This window comes from Pygocentrus nattereri, chromosome 4 (genome assembly GCF_015220715.1).
Source record: "Pygocentrus nattereri isolate fPygNat1 chromosome 4, fPygNat1.pri, whole genome shotgun sequence".
In the NCBI taxonomy this organism is placed as follows: Eukaryota; Metazoa; Chordata; class Actinopteri; order Characiformes; family Serrasalmidae; genus Pygocentrus; species Pygocentrus nattereri.
In genome coordinates, this window is record NC_051214.1 from 35,177,831 (window position 1) to 35,203,242 (window position 25,412).

Genomic DNA, 25,412 nt, shown 5'->3' on the forward strand with positions numbered 1-25,412 from the left:
ATTTTGCAAAACTGGATGTCACTCTTATTTGTTATAAATGGCAAAAATAATGAAAAGTCTGCATTATAAAAGCAATACAGTTTATACACTTTATGGTAATACAGCATACCCAGACATATTTTGAGAGTCTAAGTTTATCAATAACTGATGAAGTGAGTAATGCTGTTTCGAAACACCTCAGCTCCAGCCAACCCCTTTCCAAAGTCTGCCACTAGCCTGAAACTCTTTGTGCATTACGCCTGAGCTCTACCTTGTATTCAATTGTAGCAATAATTAGCTAATGTTGCTGTGTATATTAGATTTATTATCATTATTAACAACAAAAGATTGATTTCTCAACACTTAACATAACTCTTGTTAAAAGTAGGATACTTGCCTTAGTCTTATAGCAGTAAATCAAGAGAAGAGTACTTCTATAAATGGCTAATATGTGTAGATACTAAAAAGACTGATAAACAGTATTTTTCTAACAGTCTAGTCTCTGTCTTGGTTGTTTTCACTGGCCTGCAGAGCTGTGACTTGATGGGTTAGCTGACAGAAAAAAAAAAAACTTGTCAAAACACTTGTTATTCTGGGAAGTTGACCTTTTTTCTGTTTTTGAAGGTGTTCTGCACAGACGAAAAAAATGTTTTATAAAAGCAGCTGCATTATGACCATCTTGAAGACGCCTCTCATATGAAGTTTTTTTTCTAGCAGTTGAGGAAAAAATGTTATGAAGACAAATTCCTTGCATGTGCAAATGTACTTGGACAACAAAGCCTGATTCTGATTTTTATATTAGTTTTGTAGTTATAAGAATGATGACTTGTAGTGTGGCATCACATGGGCGACAGTTTTACAGGTCAAATTTAAAAGACATTGAGTGCACACAACATTTTTTTTCACGCAGTCATTTCAAATGAATTCTTTTAAGACATTGACCTCTCAAGATTCTTCGCATGGATGAATAAAACATTATAGTGTGTGTGACAGCATAAGTTATTACAAGCCATGTATGAAATCCCACATGAACACAGCCATGTAAAAGGCTGCCTTTGCCCTTTCACAAGAGTATCCCGCGGCCCCAATGTGCTGCTTCTCAAGCCGGCAAATTCTTCGGTTAGTCATGCCTGATGGCGGTGCTCTCGGCACCGGAGCATTAGCAGCAGTGCTAGTGCCAGGGCACAGGGACAGGCGCAAAGGCCACGGCACAATGGACGGCATCAGATGGAGATGGCGAGAAACTCCCCCTGGACTCAATGACATGACAGATATCACAGCGGGGAGTGTGGGGAGAGTTTTGCCTGCTTGAGATCCAATCTCTCTCCTCTCCGGCAGAAACACATATTCCCACTAAAGGGAGAGGTAAGGACAGTAGCAGCAAAGCCTGGAGAAAGTGCTCACAAAAGCACAGCTCAGAGTAGTTAAAGCAAACCCAGTTGTGTAGAAGTATAAGGGGAGGCAGGCGGACAGTAACTGCTCTGGCATGAGCAAGGCAGATGTACTATGTTCACCTTATTACATTAGTCTATGTGTTCTGACATGGTGGCATTATTGTTCTATTAGCAATAGCATGTGTCTGCTGCGTCTCTGCATATGAGACAGGAACAGATCCAGTGATGTTATCAGGAGTGATTTAGGTCAGCCTCACTGGCTACGGGTTGTGCAACTACTCTTCCCATTACACTGTATGCCAGAAGCTGACATAAACTATCGAGTCCAGTAACTTGTCATATTAATGGTACAGTTATGTGGGCCTGCTCTAAGAGGCTGTCAGAAAAGATGTGTCTTTACAGTCATTTACTCCACAGATTCTCCTGGTGGTGGTGGTAGTACTGTTATTACAGTGAGCTGAAAAAAAATCTCCCGGGGGAAAATTTTAGGTTTTAGGACAAGCCCGTACTTACCAATGTGTTTCCCATACATGTGGTAATAAAAGCCAAAGCAGTATGCTGGAGGATTGGTGATGCCATAAGGATTTTTGGGGGCAACATTGAAGGTGGGGCTCAGCAATCGTGCCTTCTCTCCTTCTTTACGAGGTCTGGAGGTCTCTATGTACATGTAGAAACCTATCATAAAAAGATGTGAAATTTCTATTAAAAGGACTTAACTTCATGTTTACATAAAGCATGCAGCACTACAATAAGGGGTGGAAATGGGATGAAGTGCACTGGAATACTGTTCCAGGTGTAAAAAAAACGGGATAAAACAGTGGTCCAGCTCAGACTGACAATTGCTTTTACAGGAAAACCATATATAGTTGTTTTACACTGATTCTGTGTAAAAAAATGGTATTGAATGCACTCCAATCCAGCCTACCGCCCATTCTGCCCCGGTCTGTTTGTGTGTTTGGAAGATAAAAGCAGCTAAGCGACTCCACAGTCAACAATAAAAATGATTTGTCTTCTAGTTTCCTCAAATCTTAGTGCTATTTGTAATTATTGATACCAAGTTAACCTGCCAATGTTAGTCATTCACTGCATGTTAGATATCTAAATATACAAAAATGTAACATTAAATAATTTTGATCTTCTAGCTAAGCAGATCACATCATAAGTAAGCAAGATCATAAGGAACGTTATATAGGAATATATATATATATATATATATATATATATATATATATATATATATATATATATATATATAACGATCAGAAGGAACGATCATAAGGAACTGCAAATGGAATATATATATATATATATATATATATATAGGACTGGCGACCTGTCCAGGGTGTATCCTGCCTTCCGCCCGAAGACTGCTGGGATAGGCTCCAGCACCCCCCCGCGACCCTGACGGAGAAGCGGCTTAGAAAATGGATGGATGGATGGATGGATGGATATATATATATATATATTCCATTTGCAGTTTCTTATGATTGTTCCTTCTCTCTGTAAGATAAATTAAAAAGGTGAATAAACCGATTTATTTGCAACAATTAAAAGTAAAATTATTGTTGGCAATATGCAGATATGAAGTGTTTTTGTTTTGTTTCAAGGCTGTGCAGGAGCGGACTAGATTTATTTATTTTTCTTTTATTGGTTGATAAAACCCAGAAGAATAAATAGCTTAGATGATGTGTGTTTGTGTGTGTGTGTGTGTGTGTGTGTGTGTGGTTGATAAAAAAATTATGATGTATATTTCAAGTTATTAATGAGGTAGTATAAGGTGGGTGTAAGTTAATTCAGTGATTTCAATGGAATATACAAAATGTGTTCTTAAAATTATAATAATGTCCTTGATAATCATATTTATCATCAGTATCATTTTAAACTTTGTACATTTTTTTGGATGCCATTTGATAACATGAAATACTTTGTACATTGTGTAAACATTTCATGAAAAACAGACCAATAGTAATCATCCACATGCAATGAATCACAACTTATCCTCACCTGGCATATGACACACTCTCAGGATTACATAAGACAGGCATAAACCTCACAATACTAAAATGCACTGGCAGAGCTCCATAAAATTATATTTTCATAATGATAAAACATCTGCCATTTTGATTGTGTATTATTGCATTGCAATGATTTTAACTTTGAATATCTGGTGAACAGTCTGTCTCAACTGAATGTGCTCTTATTATGAGGAGAAGGTATAAGAGAAGGTGAGAATGTCATTCCTTCACCTTCCAGATGAAGACTGCTGTCATACGCCCCCCCTCTTCATCATGCCTGACATTGCTGAACTGTTTGTGCACTGAGAAGCAGTTCTCAGCTCACCAGGTGAACCTGAATTAATGTAAACTGTTACCTGCGCCCAAGCTCTCTTCACTTCATCAAGTCAAGGTGGGTGCTTGCCACTTCCAAATATTTGCTCATGTTGGGATTGCACTTCACGCACAAGCACCTCGGTCACCTCTGCTGTGAAGTGCTTTTGGCACTGCCTCTAAGTGAACAATTTTCACGATGCTCCATCATGTAGCGCATTTAAAGATATGAGACAAGGAGTATGATTGACTAACAAGAGTTGTATATGTGAAGTACTTTGAATATCTCCATGTATGAAATATATGTGCTGTATAAATAACCTTACTGCTTATTTTTATTCCATTTCTGCAAAGCCTTTTCTGCACACATTGATGCAGGAATATTTTTTTCTACACCTCCAATGTTAAGGCTTAGAAGTTATTCTGCATTTTCTGCGTCTCATGATCCAAGTAATCCCAAACATATTCTCTGATGTTAAGGTCCCAGGGGTGGTCAGTGCCTTGTTCTGAGAACATCAGCAGCTGTTTTGTCTGTTATCTTCTTACAGTGGAAGGATGGACAGAAACACTGACTTGTTGAGATCTATAGCAAAAGTGGAGCTTCATTTACTCTCGAATATCAAGGACAATTTTGGTGGCCTAGTAGGTTTTGCATAGTTGTTATGTCCCACCATTGGAAACCTTTTTTCACTTCAACCCATTATGAAAGTAGATTATCTACTTAGAAAATATCCTGAGAAATGAATAACTTGTTCTTAATGGCTGTTTTGACTAGAAATTAAATAACGTTAAGGTTGTCTTAGAGTTCTGCATAGTACTGTAAGCCCCTCTGCCAAAATGATGATAAACATTGACATTTTTGCTGTTCACGCTGTTGTTCATTAGTAGAAGGTATGTGAATGTGTTTATTGTGGCATCATGGGTTATGCAGAGGGTTTAGTTAGAGTGGATGACTACTGTAAAGAGCTATGGCCAGAAGTGACCTTGCCTGCTATTCCTGGCTATGTTTGTGTCTTTTCTGCTGGTGTCAATAAAAAAACGCTTTCCATGGCAGAAATCAAGACCTCTCCCACATCTCCTTCTTTGCCAAGATGCTACAATATTTATATGCACAGACACTGCATACATATATACATTCTGTACTGTTCTCAGAATTGGAGGGTAGAAATATATCTCCAATGCATTAATGATGTCTTGTACTCCTCTCCAGCAGGACTACAGAGGCACTTCAAACCATTCTGCTTCGAGTTTGTGAGGAGGAAGGTAGGAACTGAAGACCCTCCAGCCAAAATCAAATAGAATTTCATCTTCTGCTGAATTTGATATGGGATAATTACAACCCATGGAGGACTTCTGATGGTAATGAAATGTTGGACAGTTTTGAGCTATTAGGATGATTAAAGCAAATGTATTATTTACAACATCAGCTGCTGCTGCATTCCCATAAAAGCCACAATCACCAGCATGTCTCCCTCCAGACCCCCCCGCCCCCTTCCCTTCTCGATCAAAAGCCTCTTTGTGGACGTGTCAATAAATGGAGGTCAGACTGAATCGCTGTTGTAACTGCCAAACGCTTTTTTTCTCTTTCAAGTTACTTTCAAAACCATTACTGCATGTTGTGGCCATTTTCATTTTAAGTCGAGAATTATACAGCATAATGTGTACAGCTGGGATTTGTCCAAATTAAACTGCTGAATGACATTTGGAAGTTAACAGAATTCATTCTGGGCTGCTGATGACTATTTAAATGCATCCCACCATACCCGCAATATAAAGAATGAAAGACTAATGACTGCTGAGATGATGGTTTTCCATGTTCTGAAGGTTGGGCAGTGTTCACCTGCCATACATACCCTGCTTTGAGCCACTGTGGTCCCCACTGGGTCCAGTGTTGGGAGTATATTTAGTGTCACGTGTGGCAGCACTCTGTCTCGTCCAATCGAAGTTGTCGTTCTTGTCCTGAGTGAACATGCAAATAGGCTCCTCCTCAAAACTACAATGGAACTCCCCTGAGAAGACAGAGACACAATCATTTTGGCGAGCTCCAAAGCACACCACAACCAGACACAGCTAAGAAGCTCAAAGGGACCACTGCGTTGATGATCAGGGACTTACTTGAGGTAGTATAACTTCCTAAACACACTGACAAAACCCTTACAACAAAATCAATTGACAGAATCAGTCCAAGCCATCGGCAAACAGTTTAAAGGCCTGTCCGCCTTTTCATAGCATTGCTGAGGAGCTATTGAAATTCCGCTTGAGTTGCTTGCGATAAATATTCATTGATTTTATTAAAACGTAGCTGGGAGCAGTGTGGAGTGGTGACCTTCAGAGAGGCGGGATCTGCGGGGTTTTACTCAGGAAGCACTGAGAGGCAGCTCACTCTTGGTTAAGGCAGTGCAAGAGACTAGGCTCTTGACTCCTGCCCTCCTCCAGGCCTGAGGATTTAAATGGGGGTTTTGGCCCTGGCAGCACTGCTAACACCTCTCTCTCTGCAAGAGATCAGGTGGGCTGCCTGCAATCTCCTCTACCCCACAGGGAAGAGGGATAGGACAGAGTTTTTGCCGGAAGATAGCAATGGGGGCTTTGTGGAGACACACGGGAATTGTTGTTGCAGGCAGACCCTTAGCTTACTCTAGGATTCACAGCTACAGATAAGACTAACAAACAATAGTTCATATTTCCAGTAAAAAGGAACACAAAGCAGGAATAAATACTCACTCAGGTGTGGGTTAATGGGAGCTGGAAAGAGAAAGAGAAAATACACATCAGTCCACAGTTAGGAACATGGAACAACCTTCAGCTTGCAAAAGTTTGATGAATAGATTTAACCTGGAGGCAGTTAGTAGGAGTAAGAAACATACAGCCCTTCAGAAAAATCAGATGCCACACTAAGTACAAGCTGTTCATTATTCAGAATGAATAACATATTTCTGAGGATATTTGATAGAAGATAATCCACTTGCATAAGAAAGGGGAAAGATCAAAGGAAAAAATAAGAAAGAAAGAAAAAAGAACATGAGTTTCCAAAACTGAATTTGGAGAAAAAAAGGCACTCATAGCAACCATGCAAGACCTGGTAGATAAGGGGCATCAAACTCAACCTCTAAAAGGGCCATATTAAAATATCTCAGGAAATCCATGGGCAAGCTGTGTTTTTATTTAATTTTTACCTAATATTTTGCCATGAATTTTTCTGCAATTAATAAATGGATCAATGAAGTTCTATCTATGACTTGAATGGACCATTGTTTATTCAAAATATGGCAAAACAGCAACAGCAAAATAAGCACTGAATACTTATTCAATAATAGTTCTAAATAAAAATAAATTGTTTTAGTTTTTTATTTAGACACCAGGCTTAATGTTTGTGTAACTGCTGGCCCACAGATTGCAGTTGGAAGAAAAGGTTCACAATGCACACTATGTTGCAGTGCATGCTGGAGACTACACACTCTCAAAAAAAAAAGGCATGAAACTGTCACTGGGCAGTATAATTTAGATTGTCACTGGGGTGGTACCCTCAAGGGGGACATCTTAGTACCCTTAGTCAGGGAACATAATTGTACCATAATGCAGTGAAATTATTTTTTCTAAGTTGTATTGACTCCACACACCCCATCTCATCTCCAGGCCTTTTCTTTTATTGTTCTGTTTTAAAAGATTAGGTTATGAAAATATATCAATATGTCCTTTTCATCTGGAAAAACTTATTGAAGTTACAAAATTGGACCATAAAACCACTGTTGTACCTTTGAGGGATCATTTGCATAGTTTCTACCTTGATGAACGAAAAGTGTACCTGTACAGAAACTTTATGCCTAACAGCGCAGTACATCTCAGAACTAAACAGGCTAATAAGAATAGAAAATCCAAAATAATTTTGAGGGCTGAATAGGACTGTCATATGCCTGACTTGTGTTTTACACATTCACTATACTGCCAAAATTATTCACTTGCCCACCCAAATCATTGAAACTTTTGTGAAAGAATGGGTCACACTCAGGAGCTCAGTGAATTCCAGCGTGGTATCATGGTAAGATGCCACCAGTTGTGAAATTTCCTTGTTATTAAATATTACACAGTCAACAAAGTGGACGTGATTTGGAATGACAGCAACTCAGCCAAGAAGGTGTAGGCCACATAAAATGACAGAGCGGGGTCAGCGGATGCTGAGGCGCATAGTGCGCGGAGGTCGCTAACTTTCTGCAGAGTCAATCGCTATAGGCCTCCAACTTCATGTGGCCTTCAGATTAGCTCAATAACAGTGTGTAGAGAGCTTCATGGAAGGAGTTTCCATGGCTGAGCCTTACACCAAGTGCAATGCAAAGCGTTGAATGCAGTGAAGTAAAGCACTGCCACTGAACTCTTGAGCAGTAGAGACGTGTTCTCTGGAGTAACCAATCATGCTTTTCCATCTGGCAATGGATGAGTCTGGGTTTGCTGGTTGTCAGGAGAACAGTACCTGTCTGACTGCATTGTGCCAAGTATAAAGGTTGGTGGAGGGAGGATTATGGTGTGGGGTTGTTTTTCCAGAGTTGGGCTTGGTCCCTTAGTTGCAGTAAATGGAACTCTTAATGCTTCAGTGGACCAAGAGATTTTGGACAATTTCAACTCCCCAACATGACTGCACACCAGTGCACAAAGCAAGGTCCTTAAAGACATGGATGAGCGAGTTTGGTGTGGAGGAACTTGACTAGCCTGCATAGAGTCTTGACCTCAACCTAACAGAACACCTTTGGGATGAATTAGAGTTGAGACTGTGAGCCAGGACTTCTCATCCAACATCAGTGTCTGACCTCACAAATGAGCTTCTGGAAGAATGGTCAAAAATTCCCATAAACACACTCTTTGTGGAAAGCCTTCCCAGAAGAGTTGAAGCTGTTATAGCCGCAAAGGGTGGGCCAAAATCACATTAAACCCTATGAATTAAGAATGGGATATCGCTCAACTTCATATGTGTGTGAAGGCAGATGAGCCAATACTTTTGGCAATATAGTGTAGGTGGTGTATCAACAAAACTGGCATCATCAGATAAACAATACTTAAGGCTTTCATCTTTGAGAGAGAGGAGAAATTCAAGCTCCACTGTTGATCTGAAAAAAATCTTCAAGTGTTTCTGTACATCCTTCCACTGTGAGAGAATGACTCAACACTAAAAGGTCTGAAATGATGTGTAGCTCTACAGAAGCCCTTCCTGAGAAAGGGAAATGAAAAAAGACAAAAAAGAAGATCAAGCAAATCAAACAAAGAATCTGCTGATGTTCTCAGAACGATGGACTGGCATCCCAGAGTCCAGACTTCAGTGTCATTGAATGTGGTTGGGATTACTTTGGTTGTGAAAAACATTTGATACTTTTCTGTTAAATATACAAAGGGTTTCATTCCAAAATGCATTATAGACCATTTTAAAGATTTTTTTATGATACTGTAAACTGTTGGCAGTGGGCTTTACACAAATAAGAAATATTGAAGCTATGCTACAATTAGTAATAATGATTTTCACTATGCATTTTCCAAAATTGTTACAAGTTCATGTTCATGTCAATGAAGCTCCTTGTGCTCTGTGCCTTTTTTCCAGATGCAGAAAAATGAATGACTTGTATTTAACAGCTTTTTGACTGGAAATTAAATAAATGAAGGGTGGTCTCTGACTTTTGCACAGTACGGTTAGCTTTCACAACATTTCAAAAACATATTGCTTATGATTATGAAAGTGTAAGTTAGCACACTTGATCATATCACAGAGTGTCTCCTCAATGACACCTGCCTCAATCTGACTCATGCTGCATTTCCTTTCACTCAAATTACCAAGTCATCAGATTGTGCTGCACTAACTGACGCCCATTTCTCAAGCGGAACATAAATTAATTATTGTGAGCATGAGGAGGGTGTGATGTAATTAAATGAAATACAGGGAGGAAGAAATACAAATATCCATTAATAAGCTCAATAAACTGATATAATGAGGCATTAAAAAGTTCACAGAAAATTGCAAAATAAAAACAAGCTATGCATATAACAGATTGACAAGGTAACGGTTTGAGAATCTGTTTTAACCACCATGCAACATGATATAAAGTTTAATTTCAACTTTAATCACTCACATTTCAAGATCCACAGCTTAAGCCACTCTTTCTAAATTATGATAAACAGTCTATAACTGTTTACAAGAACCTTTTACGGCCATGTATAAAACAATTTATTAGAATGGAAGAAGACAGGAGTAAAGAAGATAAATACACTATATTTCCAAAAGTATTGGCTCGTCTGCCTTCACACGCATATGAACAAGAATGACATCCCATTCTTAATCCATAGGGTTTAATATGATGTTGGTCCACCTTTTGCATCTATAACAGCTTCAACTCTTCTGGGAAGGCTTTCCACAAGGTTCAGGAGTGTGTTTATGGGAATTTTTGATCATTCTTCCAGAAGCGCCTTTGTGAGATCAGACAATGTTGGATGAGAAGGCCTGGCTCGGCAGTCTCCGCTCTAATTCATCCCAAAGGTGTTCTATCAGGTTAAGGTCAGGACTCTATGCAGGCCAGTCAAGTTCCTCCACACCAAACTCGCTCATCCATGTCTTTATGGACCTTGCTTTGCGCACTGGTGTTGGAACAGTAAGGGGCTGTCCCCAAACTGTTCCCACAAAATTGGTAGCATGAAATTGTCCAAAATCTCTTGGTCTACTGAAGCATTAAGAGTTCAATTCACTGGAACTAAGAGGCCAAGCCCAATTCCTGAAAAACAACCCCGCACCATAATCCCCCTTCACCAACCTTTATACTTGGCACAATGCAGTCAGACAAGTACCGTTCTCCTGGCAACTGCCAAACCCAGACTCATCAATCGGATTGCCAGATGGAAAAGTGTGATTGGTCACTCCAGTCAACACGTCTCCACTGCTCTAGAGTCCAGTGGTGGCGCTTTACCTCACTGCATGCCACGCTTTGCATTGCGCTTGGTGATGTAAGGCTTGGATGCAACTGCTCAGCCATGGAAACCCATTCCATGAAGCTCTCTACACGCTGTTCTTAAACTAATCTGAAGGCCACATGAAATTGGAGGTCTGTAGCAATTGACTCTGCAGAAAGTTAGTGACCTCTGTGCACTATGAACCTCAGCATCCACTGACCCTGCTCTGTCATTTTACGTGGTCTACCACTTCGTGGCTGAGTTGCTGTCATTACCAATCACTACCACTTTGTTATAATACCACTGACAGTTGACTGTCTAATATTTAGTAGCGAGGAAATTTCATGACTGGACTTGCACAGGTGGCATCCTATCACGGTACCATGCTGGAATTCACTGAGCTCCTGATAGTGAACTATTCTTTCACAAATATTTTTAGAAGCAGTTTGCATGCCTAGTTGCATGGTTTTATGCACCTGTGGCCATGGAAGTGATTGGAACACCTGAATTCAATGATTTGGATGATTTGGTGAGTGAATACTTTTGGCACTATAGTGTATATCCACCTCCATCCATGGCACACCAGCATATGGTGAAAATCTCTTTTTAATGCTGAATAGTTGACTATATACCAAAGTGGCATTTATATTCTTAATTAGTTCTAGAGTATGTCTTCTTTTCACCAGTTCATTGACCAATATGTGAATAAACTGTTGATATTCACAAATTAATACAGAACAAGTTCTCTGTTAAGGACTATGCTGGCCTGATTCTTGAAGCGTTGAATTATCATAATGAATAAAAATTTTAATGATTTCCTGATGTTAGTAGTCTTATTTGCTATTCTGTGCACAAATCTGAATTTATACAGCACACTGAGAAGCATTTCATCGCTCTGTAGCTGCAAGGGCACACTCATGCATTTCAAAGCAGTTGCTGCTCAATATACAGTCCTCATTGATAATATAAGAGGGATACAACCACAGAAAACAAGCTAAAGGTCAAGGGTACAAAACGCTGTTTGTTTCAATAAGTCAGATAGCCCGCAGTAATTTCTTTCACAGAGTAAATACAATCTATACTGTCAAGAAGATGCATGGGGGTTTTAATGATCGATTCCTGCCATGCTGAATAAATGCGGTACATCGGCTTAACCTCAAAACTTTGTTATCGTGGCATGATTTATGAATTGCTTTAGCGCATGGGAAGAATTGATTTTAATCCACTCTATTAAACTAGCTAATAACAAATCATTCCCACAAAGCAAACATGTGTAAAAGAATATTGGTTAAGATCCCTGGCTTCTGTCTATCTGTCATGCAGAGCAGAGCTATGGAGAGGGGGAGAGAGAGAGAGAGAGAGAGTGTCCCACATGATTCATTGGCAAGATTATGAGGGATAAAATGGTGAAGTCTTTAAAATGCACATGCTATTACTATATCTTAGAGTTTTTTGGCTAGAAATGGCATGAAACAGCATGACACACATATCTTTCTTGTCCTCATATATCCTCGTAAAAAATTATGAACAGAGAACCTTACTAAAATAAATGTCACAGACACTATATTTTCATTTGATTTGAAAAACTGGTTGTTTAAAAAGGACCACTCAAAATGAAGTGTCACCAAAATCAGTGTCAAAAGTAAAACCAAATCAATAACCAAATCAAGTGCATAAAATTAAGTTTAATCATCTGCCAACATGGTGAGAAAATTGTACTTAAAAAGACTTAATATCTTAATAAAAATATCTTGCGCCATAAATCTTCTCAGTATATTAAAAACAGTAAAATAGTTTAAGCGATAGTGGCGAGATTTAGGTATCACTAATTACCACTATCACTATCACTAATACCATTATAATACTCTAAAATAAGCAAAAGCTGCTTTTAAATGTTTCCCTTAAACTTTAAATACAAGTAAGATCTGTTTTTCATTTTTAAGATTTTCTAGCTCAGTTAGATTTAAAGTTTTGCATTGTAAATTCAAAAACAAGGAGTGGCCCCAACAGGAACCAGTGGGATGTATGGTTCTGGTTAATTTTCCATCTGCTTGAGAAACAATGGGAACCACCAACCACTGACCTTTTTAAGCCTATAGCAAAAAAAATGGCTACTAAATGAGCTACAGTATATCTCATGTAAAGTAATATGGTGCGCTTTACTGCACTCACAATTATGCAGAATCATGTGCAGAATTAAGCACTTATTGGTGATATAATAGGGCTGAGTGACTTTATCTTCACCTGGAACAAAGAATTTGAATCAGCTGCAAGTGTTAGCAAACACAGAGGAGAACACCTATGAGTACCATTAAGACCTGGAGGTACCAATCTTAAGCAGGTACCAAAACATACTGGACCAATTTACAACAAATTAAGCACAGTTCTACTTTCCAGGTCCCAAAGGTTCTGCTTCTTTGCAGTGGAAAAACACTCATAATATGGTCTACCAGTAGTTTATGCTAACCATTTTAATATTTTAAATATAAAAAAATATTTCATGAAGCAACAAATGGTTAACATCAGAGTAGAGTCAGGCCTCAGTCATTTGAAATCTCATATCAAAACAGAATTTTTAATGCCTTATTGTCAGCATCATCTTTCCATGAGAATGCACACCTTGCATTGGGTCTTAAAGAACACATTCTTGATGTAAAAGGGCTTTAAATATTTAAATAGGTCCATCCAAGATCCTTCCATGATCCGTTAAGAAGCACTTTTCTGTAGCATACTGAGTGCAATTGTGCTAAGTATAGCATTTTGTTAATGGCCTTGTCCTCTCAGCTACAATGACAAAGCAATCAACATAAGTGTTCAGAGAACAGTAAGTCTTCAAGAAACATTACAGAAAGTAGTCACTGAAGAGGATTTATGTGAAAACAACTGCAGTGGGTTTCTAGCCATGAGCATGCTTGTCAAATCTATAGATCTGGCTCATCTAGATCTACTTTGTCATCTTAACCTCTCTGCTGAAGTTGTGATATATTGCTACTGTTATTATAGAACAATGTCTGTTACTATTGCATTACACTTCCATTACTGTATTTTACAGTACATTGCCCACACTTTCAATAGTTTTGGGCAGTATGATGATTTGTCACTGTTATTGCAATAAATTGCCTGATTTCCCTGAGCACATAGTGGGTATCATTAGTATTTCTAGAACACTGCACAAATGCATGCTTCATCAAAATACAGACAGAGACCAACTGTCATCATCATATTTATCTTTTTCAATTCTTTGGGTTTCCAGTTTTTCTGGTGCATTTTGGCTATTAGCGAATTCCAAGCAAACTTCAGAAACATGATATAATGTGACAAATATTATGAATTGTAAAAATGTTGTGAAGTGTTGTGATCTAACATTTTTACCACATCATACACCTCTATCGTATAACTGTAATCCTTGCATTTAAAAGCAAAGGGGCACCAAAAGTTGCCTAAAATGATCTTCAGTGCATCACTTGATCCCGCCAATGCAGATGCATCATGTTGATGTGACAACTGATTCCGGAATGCAGCAAAGGGATTATTTTTCTGTCTGCGGTTAAAAGCTTAGATAAGCAAGGACACAAGCAGATGGTGTGATTTATTCCAAACACCAGATCTGAGTCCTTTCACAAACATCATGTGCTATATAATGCACTTCACATGGACAAAGAGACGGAGCCCTAAGTCTCACAGATTGTGCATGACATTACAATGAACACAGAAGAATCATGTTTCGAGCCACACCAAACAAAACTCTGTGACTGCAACAACAATATGCACTACAAAGAAGCTTTCATTCACACTAAAAAAAGAGCAATTGCAGGTTTTTGGAAAAAGAACGAAGAGGCAGTCTTTAGTACTGCGGGCATCAGCGCGTATGATTATTCCTCTGAAGACCACGTCTTTAATTCTGAAAATCACATCTCAAGGGCAAAAAATAACTACCTACATAAATTTGATGCACTCTTCTCCCCTCTGCAGAGGAGTCACGCCAAACAAAAAAAAGCCTATCTTTGGCTTGTCGGAGACATCAGAATGAGCATCTCAGGAAGTAGTGTGAAGACAGAGGTGTGCTGTCTCAGTCATGCTGTTGATGTGGATGAGTTCCTCAGCGGGCACAGAGAGAGAAGAATGAAATCCTCTCTGGTGATCAGAGCTGTGAACTACATACTGGGCATGCACTGACACAGAATTTCTGGGCCAACTATAACCAATAAATCATACTTTGCTGTGGCCGATATCAATACCAGAAACCGAACATTTAAACTTGTTCCAAATATGGTGGCACTGAACACACATTGCCCAAAATATTATCTTGCTGAAATCTACTCAATCTAATAATTTTCAATTTGCGACTGTGCCCTAAGCTGAGCTCAAGATAGAAGAGGGGAACTCTGAGAACTTGGGCAGGAAATCTGGGCAGCTTTGCTGTGGTCAAGAAAGCCCAGCAAGACAGAACAGCTGTGGGGGAGGTGATAGGGCAGTAATGCAATGTGAACTTTTCGTCCTAGAAAACTGAAAAAAGAAGGAGAATTTATAGGATGTGTGATGGTGGAGGAGGGGTATATATCTATCTATATGTATATAGAAATCATGTACTATGATTTTGCCACTACCAACAGTAAATGAATTATGCAGGGACTTCTGAAAAATTGGTGGAATTTTCATTTAAATCATTTTAACTAGTGAAACTGTTCATTCTGTTAGCAGATACCTTTGCTTGAATTATGCTTGAAAATGATCTGACAGTGGAATATAACAAATAAAAAAAAAAAAGCTCCTACAGCTTTATGAAATGTAGCTAATAGCTCCGCCAGCAAATTTTTATGTAGCTGTAGGATAAATTTTAGCTATAATTTCTTTACAGACTTCAGTTAATCAGCACAAAATGAACCACAGAACGCAGTCATTCACTGGGCTGGGGACGATTGTGCGATCATATCTGAGCCGCGAACAGCTCGAGCAAACATGCACGTGTTCACCCCACATGCTGATTACCCCATATTAATGGGCTTAACTCAGGGGTCGCAACCGAAATGTTAAGAAGAGCCATTTTGTCCTTTCAACAAAAATGAAACCACCATGGGAGACATGCCATTTTATATCCATTTTACCCTCTTGGCTGTAAATATATCTCAGTATATACTGATGTTCTAGTACAGGCTGAAAATATAAACCTGAACACAGACTTCCTTTGCTCCGAATTAACCTTGAGCTCAGCTGTAGCTGCTTTTCTTGCATGTCAGGAAACTTATCCGTGAGTTTCTTGTAAAATGTCTCTCAATGTTTGACTTTTTATGAGGTTGAAGTCGCTTCTCATTCTTCAGCTTCTCGTTTGATTTGTCCTGTTCCACCTTAAATAGTATCTGAGGTGCCAGATTGTACTGCTGCGCCATTTAAGGTGGAATGGGAGAATTCAAAAGAGAAGCAGGAGAAAGAGAAGCTGACTTCAGTTTCGCAAGTTGCAGCAGATTAAACATATCAGCAAACAGGCTGAGTGATTATAAATGTAAGTAAGTCAATTCATCTCCAAATTGTCGATGTTCGTCTCAAATCTCTGTCTCTGCCGTTTCGTTAACTGCGTTGCTGTGTTTCCAGCAGTCTGCATGTCAGTCTTCAGTTTTAAAGGTTTGTGAATTAGCAGTTATGCAACCATTTATGGCAAAAACTGTGGCAGAACTGTGTGTTATAATGATTTTACAGCAAAGGAGAACTATATTGTTTTACCTAAAAATCTAGTTTTGCCGTGGAGCCGCAACAGCAACAGTGGAGAGATTATTCAGGCCTGATTCTCACCCCAAACAGAGGCAGGGTCACTGATGAGAATTTTGAATCTAAAGTGTAGCTGAAGTTTAACACGGACTCGTCAAAGAATGTCATGTCTGTGTATACACTGATCAGGCATAAAATTACGACCACCTCCTTGTTTCTACGCTCATTGTCCATTTTATCAGTTCCACTTACTACATAGGCACACTTTGTAGTTCTACACAGACTGCAGTCCATCTGTTTCTCTGCATACTTGTTAGCCCCCTTTTACCCTGTTCTTCAGTGCTCAGGACCCCCATGGACCCTCACAGAGCAGGTACTATTTGGGTGGTGGATCATTCTCAGCACTGCAATAACACTGATGAGGTGGTGGTGTGTTTGTGTGTGTTGGGCTGGTATGAGTGGATCAGACACAGGTTGTTGAACTATTCTCAGTCTGTAACTTTAGAACTACAAAGTGTATAGTGTATACAGTAAGTGGAGCTGATAAAATGGACAATGAGCATTGAAACAAGGAGGTGGTCATAAAGTTTAGCCTGATCTGTGTATCTTGCTGAAATGTTTAAATTGGAGCAGTTTTATTTCAACAGTTGTCAAAGTTTTGCACAAAATTCTCTGGTTTGTATTCAGCTATTTTTGTTGATTTTTGTTAGTAAAAACCTGGAATGATTGACTGCCTTTAGTATTAATTTTTGTTGGATACCACACCTTTTGTTGTGTAAGTTTGATTGTTGGTCACACTTTTTGGTGATCTTTTTGTATATTAGCAGCTTTTCAATTGTGTGATTTTTTTCTGGCACATCATTAAATACAGTGTCATGTTCACATGGTTGTTTGTGAATGTTTGTGAATCTCCAACTGACACACCAAGCAAGCCCAACTGATAATCATGCTAAAAGGTAGCTAAAAAGGAGTGCACTACTTATCAGAAATTAGTGAAAAAAGTAGCCACTACTTTTTTCTGGAACCGTAGCTAAATTGTAGCTAGCTGTACATTCTAGTAGCTACAAGTAGCTACAAAATAGCTAAAAACTATTTTTTCAGTAGCTATCCCAACCCTGGCATTAGGAGTCTTGTGCAAGCATTCTTATTGAAATAGTACTGGCATATGTGGGCTTTGGTGTTATCTACTTTGCTCCTATTTTTATAAGTTGAAAAGACTGAAAACGCCCAGCACTAGTAGCTACACATGTATCAGTATATGTAAACGCTAAAAATATAAAAAAAGGTTCCTATTATCATCAAATAATAAATTGTCTGGTGATATTTCCCTTCTACACACAGTTTTATGGTTCAGCTCTCCTGTTTTCAGGATAAAGCGAAACATATAACCTATTATATATAACATTCCTCATTTTTCATCACCCATGAACTCCTTTTCTCTAAATAGTGCAAGGCCAAGGTTAGAGGTCTGTACAACTGAAACAAATCATCAGTTTCATAGACACCAAGTTCATTCAATGACTTGTTATGTGTGTTGTTAATGCCTCTGCTTTATGTCACGTCACAGTCCTTTATGCACATACAGCCTGTCTTCAATAGAAAAGATTAGCCAGTAACCTCCTCAGAAGACATTCATCTAACAACAAAAGGCAATATTATCAAAGTGCACAAATACCCAGCTCAGACAGCCTCTGCAAGACTCTAGTGACTCATATGTATTTTCATTTAAATTCTCTTTCATCCAACACTTCATTCCATCCATTTCAACAAAAAAGTGATACATCATCGTCAGATTTTGTCTTTCTTTCAAGAACAAAATCTACATGTTCATATTTCTAACATTAACAGATGGACTAAGCGGTATGGTAAGTGGAGCTGATAAAATGGACAATGAGTATAGAAGCAAGGATGTTTTAATGTCATGGTAGATTTTTGTGCATTACAGTGAAAAGGTCAGAGACCATGCTTTATTTATTTAATTTACAACTAAACGCCATTAAGCATGAACTTCTAATAAAAGTTAACAAATCAATCATTTGTGTTTTACATTCTATTAACTTATTATTTGAATGAACTCAAGCTGGAAACAGGTAAATTAAAATATTTAATAATTTTTCAATTGCAGAAAATTACACAAAAGTCTCAAAAGGTATAATGATACATATTTCCAGCATTTGCCTTTGTTACAACTGTCCATTCTTTCCAGGAGTTTGGCTTTCCGTTTTTCAAAGACATCTGCTGGGATATTTTTCCACACCTTCAAAGTTCAGACTCTCATCTTTTTCTGTTTTTCACTATCCAAGTAATCTCAAACACTTCCAATGATGTTGAGATCTGAACTCTGGGATAGCTGGTCTATTGTTCAGTGAACACTAGCAGTTTTGAAATTGAAGTTCAGTTTATCTAATAGTGACAGATTTAACCACCTCTACATGCCTAAATGCATTGAGTTGTGGCCATGTGATTGACTGATTAGCTATTTGTGTTAACAAGCAATTGTACCTAATAAAGTGGCTGGTGAGTACACACACACACACACACACACACACACACACACACACACACACACATATATACATATATATATATATATATATATGTGTATATATATATAATATATATATATATATATACACATATACACACACACACACACTTCAGAGGTGACTTGAATAACCTGAAAGACACACAGACATGTTACTGGAGAAACACTATTTTTAGGATTGCTTATAGTGGCAGTGCCCTTCAGATTGGTGATACACTATTGTTGTCCTGTTGGCTGGTGTTGCAGCACCTAACACTGTCAGAATAAAATCTGGTTCAGTCTCTTGGTGCTGCATTCTGAAAGCTAGTGCTCTTTCTAGCCGCACTGAAAAAAAAACAGGGAATTCATTATAGATCAAAATAAAATTGGCCTGTACTGCAACTCGGCTGCTGTAAAATACACAAAGTTGACATTTTGAAATGTCTTCAGCTCTAAATCTGGCATTTTGCATTGCATGTTGGTGACAAGCAGCTGAGTGAGGATGCACAGTAGCTGCAGAGTTAAAAAGGTTGGCTAAATTTATCTTTGGAAACAACACTGTGTTAACACTTAACAAATGAGCTAATCAGATTGATTACTAGACTGCAAGTGTTTAACAAGCTACTGAATCTACAACATTGCATACAGTTTCCTGTACTACACTTCACTGTAGCCCTAATGCAAGAAAATAAAAAATGTGCAATTGTTTTTTTGTTTTTATAAAGCTTGATACCTGAAATCAGTGCTATATGTTTCAGGCTCATTTGGCATTTTGATAATAGAACACCCAAAGACGATTCATGTGTTTTTACTCAATACCTGCAGTTACAACACTGATATTCAGTCTGATAACACACAAAATACTTTTTCTAAACACAGTACATTTTCAAATATTTGTTACAAAATTAATTTGACTCTATTAATTGCTTTTATTTGGCAATCTAGTTTTGAGAAATACTTTTGTGTTTTCAACATGTGAGTGATCACACTGAATTATACAGTAAACACATTTTAAGACACTTGCATTTCACTGACACCCCAGGAGGGAGCTTAATACGAGAATCCCAAAGGACACAGCAGGAGTTCTTGGTAGCATATTTGATGCATATGGCAGTCTGATACATTTGCAAAGCTATAATAGCAAAACTTTGGCTAGGACTGATGAGCAACTTGTGAACACCTTCACCTCCTAAATATCAATTTATAATAATTTCAGAAAAAAAACAAAATAGATCAGATCGGTAGGAAGGCATCTGAAAATCATTTAAAACCCATTATGTCAACAAGAGTAAGAGGAGTAAAAAAAGCTGATCATATGTTTTTTGGCAAAGCTTTTTTCTTTACTGACTGCAAACTTAGAGAAGGTTACTTGACAGCGTACGAATTAAAAGCTCCTTAAGTGTGATGCCATTTACAATGCAAAAGACAGGACAAAAAGCTTGCCAACCAGAACCTCTAACAAGCAGCCTGTGCCACAATTACTCATTGAACTATAGCATTTTTCTAGCTTCAATGGTTTATATTTATTTCTCATTAACTTATTGAAAAAGCTTATGTACAGTTGTACTTATATACAAATCACACTGTGCAAAATCTGAGATTAATTTAATTTCCAGTAAAAAACATTAATTGAATTTGCAGGGATATTTTTCCACACCCTAAAGTTTTAGAAGTTGGTTAAATTTTCTGCTTCTCGCAATCCAAGTAGTCCCAAACACATTCCGTACTGCAGAGGTCTGGACTTTGGGGTGTATGGTCCATTGTTTTGAGAAAATCAACAGCTTACTTGTTTGATTGGAAAATTTTCTTATTTTTTGTCTATCCAGCTACACATACTTTTAGACCAACAGTGTTGAGTTGTCTTCTCACAGTAGAAGATGGGCATAAACACCAGAGACCTTTTTCAGATCTGAAGAAAGAGTGGAGCTTGATTTTCTCCTCTCTCTCAGAGATGAAAGCTTTACTGATGATCTGATGGTGACAGTTCTGGTGATCTATCAGCTCTTACATGGTTGTTAAGAGTCCCGTTTTCTCTGCATTGTTTACTATCTTTTTGACCTTCAGTTTCTGAAACTCCTGTTTTTTTAACTTTTCCATTCCGTTATGGAGGTGTATTATTCTATATATCTTATAAGAAGTATCTCCTAAAAATTATTCACTGGTATTTAACCTTACAGAGTACATGTATTCAGATTATTTTCACCACCCTGTGTTATTTTATTAGGCCCACCCTTTACAAACTGTTTATCTCTCTCCTCTCAAGTCTTGGTCAGTAATACCCAGTTTGTGGAACAGCAGTAATTGCAGTCTCTTATAACAACTGCTGGATATGGAATATTGCTTTAGCACACTCTAAGAGGTACAGGCAAGCAGAAGCTGAAGAAATTTGCCCAAAGAACTGGATGATTTGTTTGTATGATTCTTCATAGTTTTAGCAAAGCTGAATTATTTATAACTGTGGCATATCTCCTTGACAGCTAGAAGTGATACTCAGTTGACACCTCAACAAAGCAATAAATTAGATTCAACATTTTAGGGCATTCAATAACTTCAAAAATTCTCCCTAAGATTCTACAGTACTGCAAATTCATGCTAGCTTCAGTATAGTTTCTAGGAGAGAACTAAGAAATTGTGCTGTCCTGAGACAAAACATACTTTGTGCATATCACAGAAAGATGCAGGTAAAAAAGTAAAATCATTAGGAATTAATTCATTTTTTAAAAAATGTCAATCTCAATTTTAGATCAATTATACACTATATGCTCAAAGTATTTAGACTGTCTAATTAGTCAACTTTGCAACTTTGGTCCTATGGTACTAAGGTGCACCATTTGTCAACACAGACATTCAGATTCCCACATTCACAGCTTGTATAATCTCCACAGAAAAGCAGTGTCAATAAAATGGGATTCTCTGGAGCAGCTGCACACGAGCCATGCCCAATGCCAAACGTCAACTACAGGAGTGTAAAGCCCCCAGCACTGGGCTGTGCAGCAGTGGAACCGTGTTCTCTGGACTGAGGGAGATCCATCCAATACCTTTGGGATGAGTTGGCGAGATGTTTCTGATCCAGACTTAATCATACAACATCAGAATCTGACCTCACTTATGCTTGTTGAATGCAATCAAATCCTCACAGCAATGTTCCAGTATCTAGTGTAAAGCTTTCCTAAAAGAGTAGAAGCTGTTACTACAACAAAGGGGAGACAAATTCCCTATTAACAGAATACATTTTTAGTAGAAATGCTGGACAAGCCGATGTCTATAAAAATCTGGACATATAGTGCATCTTCAGTGTATCTGTAGATGCATAAATGCACATGTAAAAAAATGATTCTCTACAATGCTACCTACAGACAGCTGCTAAAAAAAACTTCACCGGTCTTCACTATCTTTCATTCATTACTTTCATAATGATCTATAATCAATCACAGAATGAGTGTGTTTTCAGAAGCATGTGTGGTGCTCTATTAGTAACACTTACCACTGTAGGTGACCATCCTGATGGTGAAGTCCCCCTCGCCGAACCGTGTGATGGGGGTAAGACGCACCTCGTAGGCTTCAGGCCTGATGAGCTCTGTCAGGTTGTAGGTGATGAGCTCTCCTTTCTGGATGGGACCTTCCACAGGGATCTCCTGCTCCCACCACCTCTGCTGCCCAGTCTGTGGAAGACAAGCATGATTACTACGGTTAGAATTTTACTTAATTATTAAAAAAGCATTGATTAACATTTACCTCTATAATGAATCAGCACTGATTAGTCCTGCATGATGATAATATTTAAATTTCTCACACAGTCTTAAGAATGAAAGTTCCTAAATAATTCCTGGATTGGACGTCTGATTAGAGGGGAAAAAAATTACATTCTGTGTAAATGTTTTTTTTTCTAATAAATGTATTTCAAATTGCAAACCAGGTTATGCATGGTCAAGCCTATTTTTGATGTTTGGCTTTAAAACAAACTACTGAGTAAACTGATTACTCAACTGCTCATCAAATTGCTAAACTAATGTAATTAATGGTCCCTGGTAAAGCTACCGCCATCTGTGGCCAGAAGTCCTAGAGAGCACAATTGGTCTCACTCCCTGGGTGGGTAGGTTGCCCAACCTCCCCCCCCCCCATCACCTAACATGATGCTACTCAGTGCAGGCATCTGTTAGCTGACATAACAGAACTGGCGGTTAGCGCTTTCCTCCAAACACCTTCGGCTGTCCGACGACGTTGCATGAGCAGCAGTTCAAAAAGATGCAGTGGTGCTTCACAGGTCTCAGAGGAAGTCTGTGCCTCGTCCTCCTAATGTTGGTAGTATTGTGTGATTGGCAGAGTCCTAACTAGTGGGTGTAATTTGACATGGCTAAAATGGGGAGAAAATTGTAAAAAAAAAAAAAAAAAAAAAAAAAAATATATATATATATATATATATATATATATATATATACATACACACCACATGTATATGATGTGAAAGCCCAGCCACACAGCCACACAATTTTGATATGATTAGGTTAAGTTTAAGGTCAGGGTTAGCTTTAAAAGAATCTGTTAGATTCAACTGAAATATCATTTCCTTTTAACTTTCATATATGTTTTGTTTAAGATATTATTCACCTATAAAGCATCTACAGGCTCAAAACTTGTGTTTTTTTTTTGTTTTTGCAATAATAATAATTAGTGTCATTGAGTTGCACAATTCTTATTAGTCTTAACTATTCTACTCAGTTAAGGCCTCAGTGACAGCAAGACTACATTTCAGCCAAGCATAAGATTCAAACAACAAAAAAGACAAAGAAAAGTAGGTTCATATCAGAATGGAATTGTACAATCTAGGATACCATCATTTCAGTAATCACAAATTTGGTGCTGAGGCTTATTAACTGAAATGTATTCTTCAACAAAGAAAAAGAAAATGTATCTACATCAAATATAGAATATATTGGTTAAAATGTGAAATGTTCAGATTTTATTACTTTACTATAATAAGATGGCTTTAATCTATATTTACTACATTTTATCTTCTCAATTACATAGCCAATGAGATGCCATAGACTTATTTGTGATAAGGAATGCTTTCCTTCATGATTGATTTCTCTCTCAGAGCTGTTTTCATGGCCTCAACACAAAATATGCAGTGGGAAGACCAGGACTCAAAAGCCTGCCATGACAGCACAAGTCCATGGCCTTGTGGTGAGGAACAAGTGCTACATGAGGCAGAGCATGTCTCCAGCTGGAGGACATAAAAACACTGCATCACCAGAGGATCAATTGTTCCCTTCAGACATGGCAGATGATGGTTCATCACAAGGCCAAGCAGAACCGAGCCCTGTGGAGAAAACTCCTTTCAATACACTATGGCATGTGCCTCTCGAAGAGACATGCAGCCATTGATGCAGAATTCCATTTAAAAATGTCTTTGGAAAATGCTATTGCTTGTTATGACAGTCATTCAATTGGAATAAGAGAAACTTCACAAGAAACCACACTGAAGAAACACAAAAAACTGACATTTGCTTTCTTAGAATACCACCATGTTTCCAAGGAAATGGGAATGGAACATCTGAAATTGGCCAACAAATTACTCACAAATTGCTAGAGCATAGCAACATGATGTATGAGTGTACAAATTGAAGATGATGGTTTTGATAGTTTTGAAAACCGATTTCCTCCAAATTCATCATGTGATAGGTGGAGGCTTTTTGCATACTTTGTCCATTGCTGTTCAATACAAGCTAATGATAAAATAAAAGACATTCATATATTCCACTTATTCAAGAATGTTATTTGGTTGGTGTTTAATGTTTATATTTTAAAAAAGCTAAGAAAGGATTGTTCTTTGAAATGACCGTTTTTACAAACATTTATTTTCTGCTGAGTTATTTGCTTGAGGGATGCAGGGAAAAAAGTTTTTGCAAGCATAAATTTTAACTACGTAGTACATATACTCATTACTCATAAATACACACACACACACACACACACACACACACACACACACACACACACACACACACACACACACACACACACACATTTTCTAAGCCGCTCCTCCCTCAGGGGTTTGATAAATAATGTTTTCTTAAGTTAAATAAACTTAGATTTAACAGTAGAATTATATGGGGCTCTTGTAGTAATAGCATGATCTTTCCTACTGAGCATGACTGAAGTTATTGCAAGTGGAGTACAGGAAAGTAGAGTGGTTAATTCTGTATGTTCAGTGGAATCATTTGATGATTTCATTGATTTCTAAATTCTGACATGCTGTATCTACTGACATGTCATGAATGAATCCACAAAAGACAATTTAACTACTAGTCCACCTAGAATAATAGGTAAGCTAGTTATATGTAAATTATTGATATAATATAATTAATAATGTCTGCTGTGTTTATACAGATGATTCCTTTTTCACATAATGTTCTATTTTTGCTTTTAACAACAAGTGCATAAGTGTAACACATTAGTTTTCTATAATTGAAAACGATGATTACACCATGTGAACAGCAACGTTTGAATGGTAGCATATACTTATATACATGCGACTGCTTATGGCCAAAACAGCCATTTGTTCGC

General features: G+C 38.0%; 1 protein-coding gene across 4 annotated transcripts in view; it reads right to left on the reverse strand.

Annotated features, from left to right (window-relative positions):
• Positions 1-25,412, reverse strand: part of LOC108411484 (MAM domain-containing glycosylphosphatidylinositol anchor protein 2-like) — a 241,529-nt gene that overhangs the window by 10,179 nt on the left and 205,938 nt on the right. For all 4 annotated transcript variants that reach the window (XM_017683068.2, XM_017683076.2, XM_037537992.1 and 1 more), the window contains exons 11-14: positions 22,330-22,507; positions 6,422-6,442; positions 5,554-5,709; positions 1,887-2,048 (exon numbers count right to left, since the gene is read on the reverse strand). In XM_017683068.2, the coding sequence (XP_017538557.1) occupies positions 1,887-2,048; positions 5,554-5,709; positions 6,422-6,442; positions 22,330-22,507 (517 nt within the window). The remainder of the gene's footprint in view (positions 1-1,886; positions 2,049-5,553; positions 5,710-6,421; positions 6,443-22,329; positions 22,508-25,412) is intronic.